Source organism: Phacochoerus africanus, chromosome 1, assembly GCF_016906955.1.
Source record: "Phacochoerus africanus isolate WHEZ1 chromosome 1, ROS_Pafr_v1, whole genome shotgun sequence".
In the NCBI taxonomy this organism is placed as follows: domain Eukaryota; kingdom Metazoa; phylum Chordata; class Mammalia; order Artiodactyla; family Suidae; genus Phacochoerus; species Phacochoerus africanus.
This window is the reverse complement of record NC_062544.1, coordinates 5,386,835-5,406,314: the sequence shown is the minus strand read 5'-3', so window position 1 is coordinate 5,406,314 and position 19,480 is coordinate 5,386,835. Positions and strand designations below refer to the sequence as shown.

Here is a 19,480-nt window from a genome sequence, read left to right as displayed (position 1 = left end):
ATTTGAGACTGTGGGTATCTTACACATTCTCACTACGACTGTGCCCCTTTTGTTTTTCCCTCCAGGAATTCTTCTTCCCTAGTAGACAAAAAAGTCAGAAATCAAGGATGACAAGTGCCTTTAAACTTAGCAATGTTTCCAGCTGAACGGTGATTTATTTATTTATTTGTATTTATTTTTTTTAAATTGTTCTTTCCCCCCATACATTTTTTTTCTACCGTACAGCGTGGTGACCCAGTTACACATCCATGTACACGCTCTATTTTCGCACATGATCATGCTCCATCCTAAGTGACTAGACCTAGTTCCCAGAGCGACACAGCAGGATCTGAACAGTAAGTTTCAATGGCAGTTATATAGTGAGGGTTGGAGGTGGGTAGGTAAGGAGGAAAGAGAAGCCCAGAGTGGCCCCTGCTTTTTCAAGAAGTTAGGTGAAGAGTGGAAGGGAACAAGAATAAAGACGCACATGAGATAGCAAAGAAAATAGAGCTTTTTCATTGTTCATTAATCTTAAAATAAGAGAAACTGGAATGTTTATCAGGAAAGAAGATAAGTAAGCACTTTTGGGACCATTTAGATAAAACTGGGTCACTTCGCTATACAGGAGAAATTGACAGAACATTGTGAATCAACTATAATAAAAATTAAAAAAATTAAAAATGTGACTGATACATAGCAAAAAAAGAATAGAATAGAATACAGAAAGATAACTCAGCAGAAGGAGAAAAATACAGATCCATATCTTACATTGTGATTGATTATTATTCTTTTTTTTTTGGTCTTTTTGTCTTTTTGTTGTTGTTGTTGTTGTTGCTATTTCTTGGGCCGCTCCCGAGGCATATGGAGGTTCCCAGGCCAGGGGTTGAATCGGAGCTGTAGCCACCGGCCTACGCCAGAGCCACAGCAACGCAAGATCCGAGCCGCGTCTGCAACCTACACCACAGCTCACGGCAACGCCGGATCGTTAACCCACTGAGCAAGGCCAGGGACCAAACCCGCAACCTCATGGTTCCTAGTCGGATTTGTTAACCACTGCGCCATGACGGAAACTCCTGATTATTATTCTTTAAGTTTGGGGTGCTGGGTAGTGATTGATTATTATTCTAAGTTTGGGGGTGTTGGATAATCTCTGAGTTTGTTGATCTGCATCTTTTTTGTAGCTCCAATGTGAGTACAAAGTGGCATACACAGCAGTTCACAGAGTCTGAGACCCTTGGAGAAAATGGAATGTGCAGTTTGGCTTCCTTGTGATGCACAGACCTTCTAGCTGCGTCCCTGACAGGTGTGAACCTCTCACCTGAGCACCTGTGAAGGGGCGTGTGGGTTCCTGGCTCCCAGGAGCTGGGCACTTCCCGAGGGGAAGAGGGTGTGATGGGAGCATCAGATCTGGGTCCTCCCTGGAGGGCGTAAGTGATATTGGGGACATACATCATAGCATTTGATTTTCAAATTTCTCATCTCTCCACTCAAGGGTGTCTGGGGAAACAAGGCTGAACCAAGAGCAAGGACTGAGCTGTCTCTGAAGCACCGGAAAAGCAACCTTTCCAAACCCCTTCTCAGCTGGAGGATTGCATTCACTGTTATTTCTGTAGATTTAGAAGACAACCCAGCCCATCAGGCTCTGTTTCACTGGTACTGAAAGATGGTAAGATATGAAATGATGAAACTCATCATTCTCTAGAGAAATTACCCACAAAATATCTTAAAGTTGGTATTTCTCTCTTTTTTGTATGATAATATTCTTGATTTGTCCTCTCTAGCCCTCAATCTCATATTGCTCATTTCTCAGTGAAACAAAACAAAATCATGATGTCACCAAAGGCAGAAGACAGTGGCTATGAATGCCACTTTCCATGGGAAATGACAGGAACGTCTTTCATGAAGCATATAAAAAGCAAACTTTGTTTAAAAGCAGGTTTTAATGTTTTTTTTTTCCCATTATTCATCAGCAACTCTGTGGGCTCTTTCAATTCTCTCTCATACAGAAGCTGTCACATTTTATGATCACATATATCAGCTGACGAAGTACACTGCTCTTTAAAGAAAGGATTTCCCTTGGTTTTTCAATAAGCCTTCAAAATCCCACTCACAGCTTTTCAGAAAGCTCACTTATTCGGAAGTGTTATATCTTCAGGGCCCAAGTTTGGAAGGTTCCTCCATCTCTCTGCCCCTTTTCAAGAGTAAAACCTGCTGCTGACATTTGTCTCTCTGTGTTGACCCATCCTCTGGAATACCTACTCCTAAATCACCCCCCTAAATATTTTTTTCTCAACTGGATAATAAAATTAATCAGGAAAGATCTGAAATAGTAATTACATTAAGTGCTGTATTCATCAATGTCAAAATCTAACACTGTTTTAAAGATCCATTATCCTGCAAACTGTCATCCCAATTGCATGCATAAGCCAAGCGTTCTAATTCAGGCTCATTTAAATGCATGCCTTCCAGCAGATCTGGACAAACTCAATAGGCTGGGTGACTACATGCTTTTGCCTTTGACTTAAAAAATTGCATCATGGAGTTCCTGTCGTGCTGCAAGTGGTTAAAGATCTGGTGTTGCCTCTGCAGGGGACCTGTGTAGTGGGTTAAGGGTCTGGCATTGCCACAGCTGTGGCACAGGTCACAGGGGTGGCTTGGATTTGATCCCTAACCTAGGAACTTCCATATGTTGTGGGTGTGGCCAATAAAAAACTGCATCATTCACAGAACACACACGCACACAATTCCGTCTGTACGTGCTCTACCGGAAGGATATTGATCACTTCTGTGACAATGAGGCTAAAATAACCCAAGTTCATTGAAACCCTTCAGCGAAATTATACTAGGAACACTGCAGGCGAGGCCAAGGAACCCAAGAGAACAGGGAACCACAAAATCTGCTGTGTATCTTCATTTAATCTTTGGACTTAACATGACCAAGGATTACTTTCACGAAAACTATGGAAGCGAGCCTCATAACAGAAAGATGTATCCATAGGATCTGGGTTCATCTGGGTACAGAAAGTTCAAAGATTACTTTTAACTTGCAGAGATTCTGAAGAGACAGAAGCAGACATTTAGGAATGGTGAATCAAGATGGTGCATGAAAACCGTTCGAAGTCTGTGAGTCCGTATCTGTTCTGCAAAGAAGTTCATTGTGTCCTTTTTTTAGATTCCACATGTCAGTGACAGCATTTGGTGTTGGCGTCTCCCTGTCTGACTGACTTCACTTAGCGTGATAATTTCTAGGTCCATCCACGTTGCTGCAAATGCCATTATGTCTTTCCTTTTAATGGCTGAGTAATATTCCAGTGTGTATATGTACCACAATGATAAATGTAATAAAATTCATTGAGTAAGATGAATAGTGTACCACACTCAGGCATCGAGGGGTTGCTATAAATCACTGGGAGTGCAAAGTGCCAGAGGATCCTGTTTGGGGATCATTGATAATAACAAAGTTAAACTACTCACTTCCACACAGATGTATAATTAGGACTTGCATTATAAATGGTGAACAGAAAGAGAAAAGAGGGAGGGAGGGAGGGAGAGAGCACAGAATATACTGATGTGTCTTGTCAACTGGTGTATAATAGTCCACGTCTTTGCTGCTCTATGCAGGGAATTGTACTAGCTGCTAAGACTATAAGGGAACATCGTGAAATAACATATGACCACCATTGCCACCTTGCCACCAAAGAATTCACAGTCACGTTTCAAGATGGTAAGAATGGGCCTGAGACAGGGCCCATTCCCAGAGGCAGCTAGAAGGATGCTGCCTCTGGGAAACAGACCCCAGGGTCACTTTGGCAGGGAACTCTCCGGCAGCTGCCAAGATGGTGGCCGCATTTTGATGCCTGGTGACCCATGGACCAGATAGGCCCGGGAAAGGAGCCTGGGCAGGGACGCCTTCACACGGTGCACCCTGCCTCATGTGAGTGGGTTCTGTGTTTTGTTTTAATGCCTTTGTCTTCCTCCAGCTATCGGATCTTGTGCCAAAGTGACAAAGATTTTGCACAACTAACTAAAACTTGTCCAAGGAGTGGTCATTGCCCTCGGGGGCCGAGATGTCTGTGTGGCCTGTGGGCCTTGGATTCCATCAGATTGGCCTGAGCTTATTCTACAGGATAAAATATTCCTGTTTTTATTCTACATTACTCCTCTAGAAAATAAAGTTAAAAAAAAAAAAGCTTAAAAATGGACTGGAAAAAAACAATCAAAAACAAAGAAAGTTCCATTCTCAGGCCAAATATTGTTCGCTGGACTCTTGTCACAGGAGTCTGTGGTCAGTAGTAAAAAATCTTAGTGTATCTGCTGCTGCTTTTGCATGTTAAGCCTAAGGACGTGGCCAAGGCTTCCACCCACTGCTCTTTGTGGTTTTAAATGCTAGCAACTCCACGGCTCGCCAATTGATTTTTTTTTAAAGTATCGTTGATTTGAAATGTTTTGCCAATGTCTGCTGTACAGCAAAGTAATCCAGTCACACATATGTATACAAGGAGGTACCGCTTCACACTGGGTAGAATGACCACCATTCATACGTCTACAAAGAAGAAATACTGCAGAGGGTGTGGGGAAAAAAGGAACCTTCCTACACTGTTGGTGGGAATGGCAGCCGGTGCAACCACTGTGGAAAACTGTGTGGCGGTTCCTCAGAAAACTAAATATAGAACTGCCACGTGATCCAGCAATCCCACTTCTGGGCATATATCTGGACAAAACTATTATTCAAAAATTACTAGCCCCCCTATATGCATTGCAGTCCTACTCGCAACAGCCAAGACATGGAGACAACCTAAATGTCCATCGACAGATGGACGGCTGAAGAAGATGTGGTCCATAGGCACCATCGAGGATTGATTATTATCTTCAGGTGAAACGTCTAGCCTTGCTTTTCCCACTCTTATAACAAGAACTATGCTCTTAGTAAAACTATCCAAACTTGAAACTTCCACACTTCGGGTAGCAATCCTCCAGGAATATGGCTATAATGGCACATTCATTGATGCACATTTTTTTTTTTTTTGCTAAGAGGATGAATTATATTTCCTTTAACATTTAATATTACAGTTTTACTTTACTGTGTTTCTGAAACATAGTTAATCCCAGCTGAGGCTTGAGGTTTTGTCTTAACTCATTCTTTATTTTATTAAAATTTTATTTTACCCATGGTCTTCCCGACTTTTTTTGTTCTCTTTTATGGTTCCCGTATTGTTATTATTTACCTGGTTTTTAAATAACTTTTTTTATTGTTTCTTTTTGGGTTAAAAACTTCCTAGTAGCTATTATCAGAAGGTCAGCTAATATACACAAGACACTACAGCTGTGATCCTCCAGTAACTGCAATCCAGGAACAGAGTTGCCTTTCTAGAAAAATCAGTCAATCCCCCTGCCCATCCCTTCCTCTGGTTTTTAATTCTGGCAACTCCATGGCTTGCCAATTGATTTTTTTAAAATTAAAGTATCATTGATTTGAAATGAGGATCAGTGAGTCAGTGATTCAGAATAAAAGAAAGACACGTTGTGAAAACTAGGTAATATAATATAGTAGGAACTATTCACAGCCAGCTTCAAGTGTCCCGGCAGAGGTGACACAGGAAGTTATGTAATAGCCTTGGCTTCCGTCTTGGGTAAAGAAAGTCTTGAGCACACGGCTCCACATTTTGTCTCCTCTCCCGCTTCATGTGTCAGAGGAGACGCAGACACTAACCGTATGCCCTTCGTCACCTCCCGCTCACTTTAACCCCTCCGCCAGGCGACCGCCATGCTGCCAAGACTAGGGGTGGCTTCTTCACGCTCTGCCTTCTGCAACTCGGCATTTGACTAAGTTGACCACTGTCCCCCTAAACTCCCTCTTTTCACTTCTACTGAACCACAATCTCTGGCTTTTCTCTCATGTGATGGGTGGTCTTTTTCTTTTCTTTTTGTTTTGGATTTTAATTTTTACTGAAGCTTGAAATAAACAACAATAAAATCATGTATCTATTCTCCTGCCCTACCATCTTATCTCAAAATTACCTTTTTTTGTTTGATTATTTTTTCCTCTTCTTACGTTTTATGAGATACGGTTAATCTACAAGGGTGTGATCTCTTCTGCTATACGACGAAGGGAAAGAGCCATCCATATGCACATATCCATTCTCTTCCAGATTCTTTTCCCGCATAGATCATCACAGAACACTGCGCAGAGTTCTCTGTTCGGTACAGGAGGTCCCCACTGGCCAGTCCTTCCGCACGACTCAGTGTGCATAGGCCAGTGGGTGGTCCTGTACAGTGAATTCCAACTCTTCTCCCTCGATCTCTTCTTAATCATTGGGATGCTTTGGGGGTGGGTCCTGGGTCTTTTTTTTATCTTTTCTAATCTTACTCACTCCCTACAGGGTTCTCAAGTTTGTCCTTTAAATACCAACCATATGTGAATGTAAGCTGGTGCAACCACTACGGAAAACAGTATGAAGGTTCCCGGAAAAACTAAAAATAGAGCTACCATATGATCCACTAATCCCACTCCTGGGCATCTATCTGAAGAAAACCATAATTTGAAAAGATACATGCACTCCAGTGTTCATGGCAGCTCTATTTATAATAGCCAAGACATGGAAGCAACCTAAATGTCCACCAACAGAGGGATGGATAAAGATGTGGTACATATATACGATGGAATATTACTCAGCCACAAAAAGCATCAAATAATGCCATTTGCAGCAACATGGATGGAAGTAGAAATTAGCATACTAAGTGAATTCAGACAGAGAAAGACATAATATGAGATCACTAATATGTGGAACCTAAAAAAATGATACAATAGAACTTACAAATAGAAACAGACTCAAAAATTTTGAATCCAAACTTATGTTTATCAAAGAGGAAACATGAGGTGCTGGATAAATTAGGGGGTCTGGATTGATACATATGCATTACTATATATAGAATAGATGGGTAACAAGGACCTACTGTACAGCACAGGGAAATCTCTTCAATACTTTTCATGTAATAACCTGCATGGGAAAAGAATCTGAAAAGGAAGGGATATGTGTATACGTATAATGATCCACTTTGCTGTATGCCTGAAATTAACACAACATTGTAAGTCAACTATATTCCAATAGAATTTTTAAAAACTTTAAAAATAAAATAAAAATAAAAAAGATAAATACCAATCATATGCTGATGACTTCCATTTTTCAGTTCCAGCTTTTATTTATTTATTATTTATTTGTCTTTTTGCCATTTCTTGGGCGTTCCCAGGCTAGGGGTATAATCAGAGCTGCAGCCACCAGCCCACGCCAGAGCCACAGCAATGCAGGATCCGAGCCGCGTCTGCAACCTACACCACAGCCCACGGCAATGCCGGATCGTCAACCCACTGAGCCAGAGCAGGGACCGAACCCGCAATCTCATGGTTCCTAGTCGGATTCGTTAACCACTGTGCCATGATGGGAACTCCCCAGCTTTTATTTATAACTGCCAGTTTGGCATCTCCTCTTGGACATAATAGGTGTCTCAAACTTAACCGTTCAAAACACAGCTCTTGGTTGCTCCTCCCCCCCCCCCATAAAAATCGTTCCCAGAGACTTTTACATCTAAGAAGTGGTACAACAGCCATGAACCAGGTGCTGGTGTTCAAACTTATGAATCTTTCTTGGTTCTTTTCCTTTTTCCTCCCCTTTTCTAGAGCCACCCCTGTGGCATATGGAGGTTCCCAGGCTAGGGGTCGAATTGAAGCTGCAGGTACTGGCCCATGACACAGCCACAGCTACAGCCACAGCAGATCCGAGCTGCATCTGTGACCTATGCCACAGCTCACGGCAACGCCGGATCCTTAACCCACCGAGAGGTCCTAACCCCCCAACTCCTTCTCTACCAGCAGCCAGAGGAATTCTTTAGGAATGTCAGCTGGTTCATGTCACTGCCTTACTTAAATCCCTTCAGTGACTTCTCGCACCACATACAATCCCAAGTCCTTCACACACTTTGCAAGGCCCAGTGTGTGGGCTGGCATCTGGCTCCCTCTCAACTCTCCTTTCGCTCTCTTTTTTTTAGGGCCCCCCCTGCAGCATATGGACATTCCCAGGCTAGGGGCCAAATAGGAGCTGCAGCTGCCAACCTGCACCACAGCCACAGCAATGCTGGATCTGAGCTGTCTGCAACCTATGCCACAGCTCAAAGGCAACGCCGGATCCTTAACCCAATGAGCGGGGCCAGGGATCGAACCCGCATCGTCATGGATATTAGTCGGGTTTGTTAACTTCTGAGCCACAGTGGAAACTTGTCAACTCTCCTCTCTTTACCAATGGCCCCACTGATGCTTATGCTCCTTACACAAGCCCATTTGGTTCCGAAGTCCAGACCCTGGTAAGCCCACTCCTGCCTAGAGCACTTCCCAGCACCTCTTCATGGGCCTGCATCCTTCTGCGACTCCTGCTGCAACTCGACATCCCCAGAGAGGCCCCCTGAGCGGTCTCTCCAATGGGCCATTCTACCCACCCCACGCAGCTTCGTCACATCATCTTCTTGCGTCCTCTTGTGAAAAGTCTGCCTTCAGATAGTTATGTCTCTATCTCCTGACATTCGAAGGGAAGCCCAAAGAGAACAGGGACCTTGAGTCTTCAGCGGAAAAATTACTCTATCCCCTGAGTCAACTGATTGGCACATAACAAATGACCCAAGGTAAAACTCTGAAATACAAGTTCGGATACTTAGGAGAACCAGGGCCTTCCATCGCCTCTATAACCTTGTATTGAAAGGCAGAATACACGTAAACACCCTATTTTAATTTACTAGTTTATGGACAGGTTTAGATGCATGTCATTACCTCTAATATTCTTCGTATTTCATTCTTGGGTGGATCACATAGTTCTACATACCCTCATATTTATGGAAAATGCAGATTTTGGGGAGAAATCTTAATATCCCAAAACATACATACATAAAATGGCCCATAATATATACATAGATCAAAGGATTCTCCTCGAGAAGCCCAAGATCAAAATTCCCTAAAACGTTGAGGACACACAGACAACCTAAAAAGGGAAAACTCCAAAGAAGAACACCTGTATCCATTAAAGAAAACAAAACCAAAACTAAACTGGCCAGTTCTCCAATCTTTACTCTAAGGCTTTATCTACTATGCGATTTTGTTTGAGGTTCTTTTCTAATGAGACGGTGTTTTAAGACCCTTATCTCAGTACTCACCTCAAAACAAAAGAAAAAGATGAGAATTGCAGATACAAAATAAAATAAAATCGATATACCTCTGTTAGAAAAAGCAAAATTCTAAAGCTTCGACGTCATACTATTCAATCTGGCATTGACATTGGTGGGACCCTGATTTAGCAAGTGCAGCTCTAATGCCACCGAAGGCGTATGGATCTGTGACTGTGCCCATGGTGATAAACTATTAAACGCCCCAAATCAATCACTTTAATATTTTGACAGTCCCATGCTGGTGAGTCCAACATGCCTCTTTTCCCCATAACAGGTATATTTGGGATCTCATTTGCAGGAAAAAAAATATGATTGCAATCACAGAAGAGGTGACATTGACATTGACTGATTTTTAAGCAGGCATACAATTTCTCCTGCATGTGGCAAATCCCAGGAGCACGGATATTGCAATTGGAAAGACTAAGCTCGGAATTCTTTTTGCTGGGTTTATTTGACTCACATCGAATGACCTTGAACTTGCTTGAGTCTTCCCACTGGATTATTCTTTGCCTCATACAGTCTTGCCAGCATCAAAACACTGCGCCGCAGGGTGTAACAAGGAGGCTGTCTTCAAGAAGAATTGAAAGTTTTCAGGGGCCCAAAATATCAAAACCAGGCGTTCCCCTGAGACTGCAACTTCTTTTTTTTTCTGTGCCTCTCTCGTATTATCCACGAAGATTACCTGGTGATCATCTGCAGCAATATAAATGCTCCCCAGGTGTTTCTCTGACAAGACAGGTGCGTGGCTTCCTCAGCATAGACATTCGATGGGGGTTTGGCTCAAGGGTCTGATGCGGAGGGAACTTCTGGAGGTTTTATCTTCCCAATTCGCTTTTCTACTGTCAGGATATAAATAGGCAGTTGCATACACTTAATTAAAAAAAATCTGCTTGGTTAATTATTGCAACCCCATTTCACATTTTCCCTTTAGAACAGGGTGTCTAAAGTTTAAAGAATGAATGCTAATGCTATTTTGAGCTCCTATCACCAATCTCCTGCAGCGATGCTCTTCATTAGCATCAAGATTTGCCACGGTGGGGTTCCCACCGTAGCAAAGCGGAAACGAATCTGACTAGGATCCACGAGGGCACAGGTTCAATCCCTGCCCTCGCTCAGTGCGTTAAGGATCCAGCGTTGCCGTGAGCTGTGGTGGAGGTCACAGACACACACACGGCTCGGATCTGGTGTTGCTGTGGCTGTGACGTAGGCTGGCAGCTACAGCTCTGATTCGACCCCTAGCCTGGGAACCTCCAAAAAAAAAAAAAAAGATTTACGATTGAGTCCTACGATCTTCCTCCTCTTTCCCTTTGCTCTTCAATCTGTAATTGTGGGTTTTTTTTTTTAAGAAGAAATTATTATTTATTTTTTATTATTCAATGAATTTATCACATCTGTAGTTGTGCAATGATCATCACAATCCTTGGTGACAGATTTCTCCTTGCAGGAGCCAGAGTACACAGTCACAGCACGGCCCTCACTGCAGTCTTTGAAAATATGTACTGATCTCATCTATTCTAACTCTTCAGAAAATATTTCATGCTTGATGGTTTGAGGGCTACAGATATATTTTTTTTTCTGGAATTGACTTTCATGTCCTGTTTAAAAGTGCCTATATCTGCATCACGGCATACATTGTAGCATCCTGAAATACCCTGCCCTGATAGCTCTCCATGAGACATAATATCCAAGCTGTGTGGGAATTTAAGCAGTGACATATGAGACAGTGAGGTGCCAACTGTTCAAGCAAGTTCTTGAACTTCATTCCCATGCATTCCAATGGCAAACACTGGGGAGAGGACTCTTCTGTGAAATCTCAGCTCTTCCTTTTTTCAACTTCCAAGCAACCCGTAAGTGTCATCTTGCCTAGTATTTGACCTTTCACTAAAGAGCCCTGAGAAAAAGGTGGGGTGGGGGGAAATTATGTAAATGACGTCATCTACATGGAGGGAGTGATATAAAGAGACAAGTACGTAATTCATCACGCGGTAACCAAGAACGATACGCGTTATGATTTCATCAAAGAAAAAAACTGCATAAGTGATTATTCGATAAAATAGGAAGAAGTGGATGGGGTGGAGGTCGGGGGGAGTTTCATTAATAATCTCTGAGGATGCAAGTGGGTTCGGCAGATCTGAACCACACTGTACGTACCATGGGAAGATGTTTTGTGTTTCTCACGTTCTGCTCCGATGCTGGGCACACACCCTAGCCCAGGGTCAAGGATAACACTGTGCTAAAACTCTCTGCTTCCATTCTTCAGGAACTGTAGTCTTGCTGGCTTGAAATCTATGGGTGACCTGGACACTCACTCGGTTTGCTTAAGAGGCATGTCCTGGGAGATGCTTCACCTTGAACTTCATCTACCACGTCAGACGCCGACAATCAGGGAAATGATGAGTCCTGGAGTGTGAACAGGAGCTGTGGCCTCACACCGTCCATTCTGCTGGTGAAAAGTAAGCTGAACGTGGCGAGATGGGGCTGGTAAAAGAGTGTTTGGGAAAACTCTCCATGACAGGTCCTAGCAGACAAAGCGGGACGTTTTTTTCAATCTGTTTGCCTCAAGGAAGACGGGATCTTATTTTGGAGGGGGAGGGATTCAGGCAATGGCTTGCCCAAGGTGGAATCTGGTTTCTGTTATTTTATTTTTTTTCTCTTTAAGGCTACACCTGCGGTCTATGGAAGTTCCCAGGCCAGGGGTCTAAATGGAGAGCTCAACGAAAGACCAGCTACTGACCAATTTCTTAACAAGATACCATTCTGGATGCTGGAAAGATTGCTTCTTAAATTTGGCAAGAGATCAGGTAGAACCTCCATCAGCGTAACGAAGGCACGGAGAAGTTGGGAAATTGGACCAAGGTCACACTAAAAGACACCACAACCAGATTCGACTCGGGTGGTCCGCTCCGGGTCCGCCTCGCGGCCACGCCACTGCAGAATGGAAATCAAGCCACAGGCAGGTTGAACACTGCGCCTCCTTGGGCGAGTGAGCTCTCGTGCGACTTCATGACATCTTCATGGACAAAACGGTGCTGATCGGGGCACTGTGTCACCCAACAACAACTCAGATGGATGTCTGATATTGCCTTATGCTTTCTATGCGACTAGTAATAGCAAGCAACCTGGTTAACTAAAGACTTTCTTACGGCCAGGACAAATCTCTCTCTTCAGAGATCATTCCAAAAAACCTAGGCAGAAGCAAGCCAAGAAGCAGGAAAAAGTGACATTTAATAGCTGAGTGATCCCAGACAAGTGACTTGACAATTCCTCGATTAGGTTTAAGTGGCAAAAAGGACTTAAGTCATAGAGCTGATAAAGAAATGAAGACAGGATAGCAGACTGAATAACAAAGCTGCAGAGACGACCCTATTCTAATCCTCAGAACCTGTGGCTATGGTAACACGGGGAACCCAGACCTTTGCAGATGTCATTAGATGAAGGACCTCAAGAGGGGGCACGTTTCCTGGTTTATCCTTATGTGAGGGAGGTAGGAAGGTGAGTGAGAGAGAGGGAAGAAGATGCAAAAACAGAATCAGAGAGGGGGTGGAAAGAGAGAGAGGGAGGGGGAGAGATTGAAAAAGTCTACATGGCTAAATTTAAGGATGGAGGAAGGGGCTAACAGCCAAGGAATGTAGGCAGGCTCTAGAAGCTTGAAAAGACAAGATAAATAGATAAATAGACTCTCCCCTCAAAGCCTCCAGAAGGAGCCACCCTGCCAATCCCTTCTCCAGCTCAGGAGACTGATTTTGGACTCTTCTGATCTCCAGAACCGGTTCTGTTTCGAGCCAACACAGTTGTGGTCATTTGCTCCAACAGCAAGAGGAAACTGATATGACGGTATATGCAAGAGAATTAATATATGTAAAAGAATTACATAGACAACCGCAGGACTCAAAGGAATATCAGTTCCTTCTTTTTGCCTTTTCCCTCGTGATAAAGGACCAAATTTTAGCATCCTACTCCTACAACAACTTCGACATTTTACTCAGCATCACAAATGACCTGTTGAGTATGTTCCGTAATGTCCAACATTACGTGTTATCACATTAGGATAAAGACATTATCTCCCCAACCAACACCCAAGGCCCACTTACTTACTTCAATGACATCTACAGAGAAGAAACACAAGTTTTCCCCCAAGGAGAGCCAGGAAGCCTACTGGTTCACTCGCCCCCCACATAGGGTACAGGTCCAGGTGTAACGGGGGGTCCAGGCCTCACGTGACCCGCACTCTCCACTCCAATGCGTGCTGGGTTGTACCCAATCCGCAGGACGGTTCCAAAGGGAAGCAGCCCACGTAAGGATTCTCTGAATTACGTTACTTTGAAACAAAGACAAGCTATGCATTGAAGAGTGTTTCTTTTCTCTTCATAAAAAAGCAAACCCAGTGTTGAGCCTTACAGAGGCAACCTGTATTTCAGCTGCCCACGCAATTAACGAGAGAGGAGTCTCGTTTGCTCGGAATCCAATTCTCATCAATCCCTGAGAGATCATTACACACTCCAGGGAGAAACACCCGCTCTTTTCCCAGGTTTGATAAAGAGCCCCTATGGCGCTGAGACGGTGCACAGAAATGGTTTTTACTGCAGGACGTGAGACTTAAGACAAAAGTCAAAACTCACCACTTTGCGGTCCCAACGGTGGCCTCAGTGCTAATGCGATGCATTAGTTTTCCAGCTTTTCCGATTTTTATGGCTTATGCAGAAGGGTTCTTTTGGGGAGAGACCACTATTCTGCGAAAGACCTCTGCTAACGTTTTTCATTCCCTCTGCTCCCCAAATCTTTTTTTGTCTTTTTTTTGTTGTTGTTGTTGTTGTTGTTGCTATTTCTTGGGCCGCTCCCGCGGCATGTGGAGGTTCCCAGGCTAGGGGTCGAATCGGAGCTGTAGCCACTGGCCTACGCCAGAGCCACAGCAACGCGGGATCCGAGCCACGTCTGCAACCTCCACCACAGCTCACGGCAACGCCGGATCGTTAACCCACTGAGCAAGGGCAGGGACCGAACCCGCAATCTCATGGTTCCTAGTCGGATTCGTTAACCACTGCGCCACGACGGGAACTCCTGCTCCCCAAATCTTATAGCACAAGTAGCCCCTTTCTTCAAACATGGTTTTTACTCTCTAGACATTCCATGCAAATTCCATTTGCATCTGGGAAAAATACCACAAAAGGCAAAACAAAGAAAGTATGGAGCGGACCCATTTTGACCAGAGGTCAGACTCCCGGGTCACGTCCCAGCACCATCAGCTGTTTACAGCCCCCAATGGGGCTGCAGAAGGGACGGCTTCTGGGCTCGCATGGGCTTGACTCTCGCCTCCGAGAGATGAAGGGCAGCGGGGGTGAGGCCGGAAAACGAGGCCCAGGACGGATTCAAGACGGCGGCGCTCAGCCTCTGGGAGTCGCTCGCTCGGAGGCAACGCAGACCCGACGTTAACATGGGGCTGCTGATTTTATCCAAATGTTGGCGGAAACAAACAAGGGGGGGCTGCTCAGCACACAACCCCGCCCCTGAATGAAGCACTCTGAAGGACACCACTGTTGGCCACGGTGACGGTGGACGAAGCAACAGTGGTTTGTGGTAAAGGGCAGACGGGAAGTGACGCCTGGGACGCTCCGACCGAGCTTGGTCTGCGGCCACACCAGGCCCCCTGGTCCCACAGACCTCTCTTCCCTACGAAGAAAGCACAGGTTGCCATCAGCCACTTCCTCCCCTTAACTCTATCAGATCACACTTTATCGACGTTATTAAGTGTGAGCATTTTTCATTTTCATTTAATTACAGGTGGGGCTGCAAAAATACTACAAACATTGACTGTAGTTCTAGAAACATAGTTTCCAAAGGCCTAACAAGACAAGTACTATGTCCCCGGCCCGAAATCCTGAGCGTTACCTTCCAACTTTGGTGGCAAAATATGTGTGGTGTCAAATTGTGTTCTATTAAACAGCTGTAGCCTAAGTTCTCCTTCTTCTGCAAGGTGTTTCTTTTCTCTTTCTTTGTTTTGAAAAGGGTCATTGGCTCCTTTGCCTAAAACCTGTAAATACATGCCTTTATAATACCTCCCAAGATGGTCCCATGAAGTCTCCAGCATGAGACGTACCTCGCTGGTCTAGTCCTGGGGTGACATAAGGTCCAGGTGTGGCCTTTCGGACCCCGTGGACCCCACAGAGCACCGTGACAAGGGATGGCACCTGATCCTGGTTGCTCAAGGCCGCTTCAGGGAAGGAGGCAGTGCAGATGAGGTCAGTAGCTGACTTACTGCTCTGTCAAAGCTGGTACTATAAATATGAGCTTACATAATCTGTCCACTTGGAACTTCAAGGTTCTCCCGAACCTTGGTGCTATTTTGAAGTAATGGAAAAGAGAGTTAAATATGACTGCCAGGACCAACCTGACCCAGTCACTGCGGTTTGAAAGAGGAAACCATCTCTGCTAAAACATTTGACCTCTGTACACAGAGCAATCATGAACACTAAGTGCTGTCTGTTTTTACAACCATGGAATTTTCTAGAATCCTGATTTGAACTATTCCTGAATTATAATAGATTCATAGATCTACTATAATAGGTTATATCACATTCTATGACTATCTTCATAGATTATGAAGATACACTGGATCAAAACCCTAGGGAAACCATTGTCTGTATGTCTTAATTTTTTTTTTTTTTGTCTTTTTGCCATTTCTTGGGCCGCTCCTGTGGCATATGGAGGTTCCCAGGCTAGGGGTCGAATTGGAGCTGTAGCCACCGGCCTACGCCAGAGCCACAGCAACGCGGGATCCGAGCCACGTCTGCAACATACACCACAGCTCACGGCAACGCCGGATCAGTAACCCACTGAGCAAGGCCAGGGACCGAACCCGCAACCTCATGGTTCCTAGTCGGATTCGTTAACCACTGCGCCACGACGGGAACTCCTGTATGTCTTAATTTTGAATCCAGAGTTTGCTATACATGGAGACCAAAGAATTAAACATTAATTGCTGAACACTTTGGCTATACATGTTGTAACACCAAATGCTTTTTTTTTAATTTTGTCTTTTTAGGGCCTCCCCCGTGGCATATGGAGGTTCCCAGGCTAGGCGTCGAATTGGAGCTATAGCCATTGGCCCACACCACAGCCACAGCAACACCAAATCTGAGCCATGTTTGCGACCTGCACCACAGCTCATGGCAACGCCTGATCCTCAACCCACTGAGCAAGACCAGGGATCGAACCTGCGTCCTCATGGATACTAGTCAGATTCGTTTCTGCTGAGCCACAACAGGAACTCCCAAAATGCTTTTTTAAAAAAGAAAAAAAAAACATAAAATTTGCTAATAGCAGTGAGAAAGCAATATGGAAAGGCACAGCCCAGTGCCTAGACTCATACCTGCCTAAACTAGGCACTCGAATAATATTTGTTGCATGAATACACAGAACTCCCTGTTTTCAAAAAGGAATTCAATCACTATTCTCCAATCCATACACAAAGAAAAGCCTACTGTCAAAATTTAAAGGACATTTTCTTGCTCCAATCAGCAAGTTTTGATGAAACAGTATAAAACAGACGAATTTAATGAATAATAATGGCACACCTTCAATGTGTTAAATATTCATGAATGCGCTCAGCAAGGTGAGTGTGGGGCTCACAGCGAGTCAGGCTAACCATCCCCTTTTTAGCTGGGTACTGGGTTCCGGTGGGTAAACACACAGACCCAAGGAAAACAAAACTAGGCGCGTGGGTTCTCCGCCATGACCTGAGGTGAAGGACGCCAAACTCAGGCCTCCTTTCTGGCTTCCCCTCCAAAGCGTACCTGCTTCACCCGCTCTCCACCATCCTCGGTGACACCACCAGGCTTTGCCTCACATCTGCTCATCTCCATGTCCCAGTTTCGCAGGCTTCGTCCCAGCCTGTGGTTCTCTGATCGGTGTTCCACGCGTCACCCACGGCCACCACTGAAGGACAGCGCCTGACATCGCAGCAGCCGGTTCCCCGCCAGAGGCTCCCTCCCAACCCAAATCGCCACCGTCAAGGACGAGGCTCAGCCTTCCCGTCCCATTTCATCGTTTCATCCCAGCCCACGTGGAAAACGGGCACGATGGGAAGTGCTCTCCTTGGCACCAGCAGATTTTAGCTGGGGCCAACTTGCCACACTCTCACAGAGAAACACGCTTTAACCGAAAGCAAGGGTCTTCATGAAAGCTCTCCGTCATCAGTGCTGTTACGGTTGCTTAAATTTCCCAGGCCACGTGTTGATGGGGGTTGATGTGGCTGTCAGCACGTGGGTGATCCTGGGGTCACTGGGTTTGAGTCTAAAGATGCCACTTCTGTCCTCGGTGGCGAGATTCAATCCAGCCAGCCCACAGCCCGAAGCTGGGCGGGCGGGGCAATCAGCGAGCTACCCTGGTTTCTTTGTGATGCCCACACGTGAATGGGCTGCACGCTGGATATTAACATTATTTCAACACCATCATCACCATAGCGACAACATCATTTCACCAATGTCTCCAGTGACACCAGTAACGCAGAGGTAAGGCTGAACATGCATTTACCTGCTGGCGTTTTTCGAACTCCAACTTGATCCGGGACTTGATGCAATTGCACGTGTCCTGATATGTCTGCTGCAGAGCAAGTTCCATGAGGTGCTTGTGGTACGCCCCCGCCAGGTTCCCACAGATGAAAATGATCACGTTGGCCAGGACCTGCGGAGACACAAAGAGCCGCTCGGTAGGGCGGGCATTCCTCACTCCTGACACAACTGAATGCACATGGGTAACAGTCTCAAAAGAGATGGCTCTGCCGGAGGTGACCTGTATTTGTTTCCAAACGAACATTTTTTATTGACTGAACAGAAACAGCTGTCATCTTTATGGCTTCCATCCCCTCCTTGGACCCCCTCCTTGGATCCCTTTGCAGTCCCGCCTCTGTCTTTTGGGCTCAGCCATGTGATTTGCAGCAGCTAATGCCGTGTGGGTTGCAGCCAGATCCGGCCCAGGCTTAGAAGGTTTGGTGGGTTTGGGGTGACTCTTATGTCTCATCAGGAAAAGAACATGCCCTGGTCACCCCATGGATCCCAGGAGGATGAGTGACTCATGGAACAGAGACACCCACCAACCTACGGTCTACAGTTGTGTGGCACTGAGACGTCATAGTTGTTACACAGCATGACTGTGATACTGGGTGACTGATACAGGCTGCCCTCACATCAAAGCTGTATTCACTAAACCCAGAAAAGTGATATTCCGCACGACCTACTGTTGATATAGGAATATGATAGGCTTTCAAACCATATAACTTGTTCTTCTGTTGATGACACAAACAATTCATGTTCACAACATTTGGGGAGAAAAGAATAAATATATAAAGAAAAACCAAAAAGAAGCTATGAATGCCTTGCCCAAGGACACTCTGTGGTCCACACGGCCTTATCTACCCACCCGTCTTTCTACGCCCTCAAACTTGGTGCCATGTTTTGTTTTGTCAAGAACGGTATCTTGCTCCAAAGGAACCAAGTTCATTCTGAATGCAGTGCTTTGCTTTTTATTTTTTTATTTTCTTTTATTTTTTTAGGGCAGCACCCAAGGCATATGGAGGTTCCCAGGCTGGGGTCTAATCAGAGCTACAGCTGCCCGCCTACACCAGAGCCACAACAATGCAGGCTCCGAGGCGCATCTGCAACCTATGCCACAGCTCACGGCAACGCCAGATCCTTAACACACTGAGCAAGGCCAGGGATAGAACCCACAACCTCATGGTTCCTAGCCGGATTCGTTTCCGCTGCGCCACCACGGGAACTCCTGCTTTTTCACTTTAACATTTCATCTGAAATTTTTCACATCACAAAAATTCTCTAGAAACAGGACTTGGACTGGTGACACTCAGCCCTATGACTATATCTTAACTCAGTTACATCCATCCTGGCCAGCACCGCCTTTGTTAATATTCTTGGCATTTGCATAATGGTGCCATGGTCAACCTTGTGTCTAAAGTTCTGGCTTCATATTTAATCACTTCCTTGGACTCAATCAGTAAAATACACCAAGTTGAAAGTCATGGACATTTTAAAGGTCTTGACACGTACTACAAAACTGCTCGGCGGAAAGGTTCCATGGATAGTCTCATCCCGTGTATGACAATGGTTTTCCGAGGCACATGACTAACACAGAACGCGTGGTAATGATGTATAAACTGACGATTACATGTTCAGGGCTAGACCTGCAGGGTCCGGCCGTGTATGCACGGCCACACCTGGATAAAATGCCCCGCTGCCCCACCCCCTCCACAGGACCTTACTTCTCCCCAGACAGGCACTGATGC

At 45.1% G+C, this 19,480-nt stretch overlaps 1 protein-coding gene across 2 annotated transcripts in view; it reads right to left on the bottom strand.

Moving 5' to 3' along the window:
* ADCY2 (adenylate cyclase 2) overlaps positions 1-19,480 on the bottom strand; it is a 420,540-nt gene that overhangs the window by 193,510 nt on the left and 207,550 nt on the right. For both annotated transcript variants that reach the window (XM_047768054.1, XM_047768133.1), the window contains exon 4: positions 17,716-17,865. In XM_047768054.1, the coding sequence (XP_047624010.1) occupies positions 17,716-17,865 (150 nt within the window). The remainder of the gene's footprint in view (positions 1-17,715; positions 17,866-19,480) is intronic.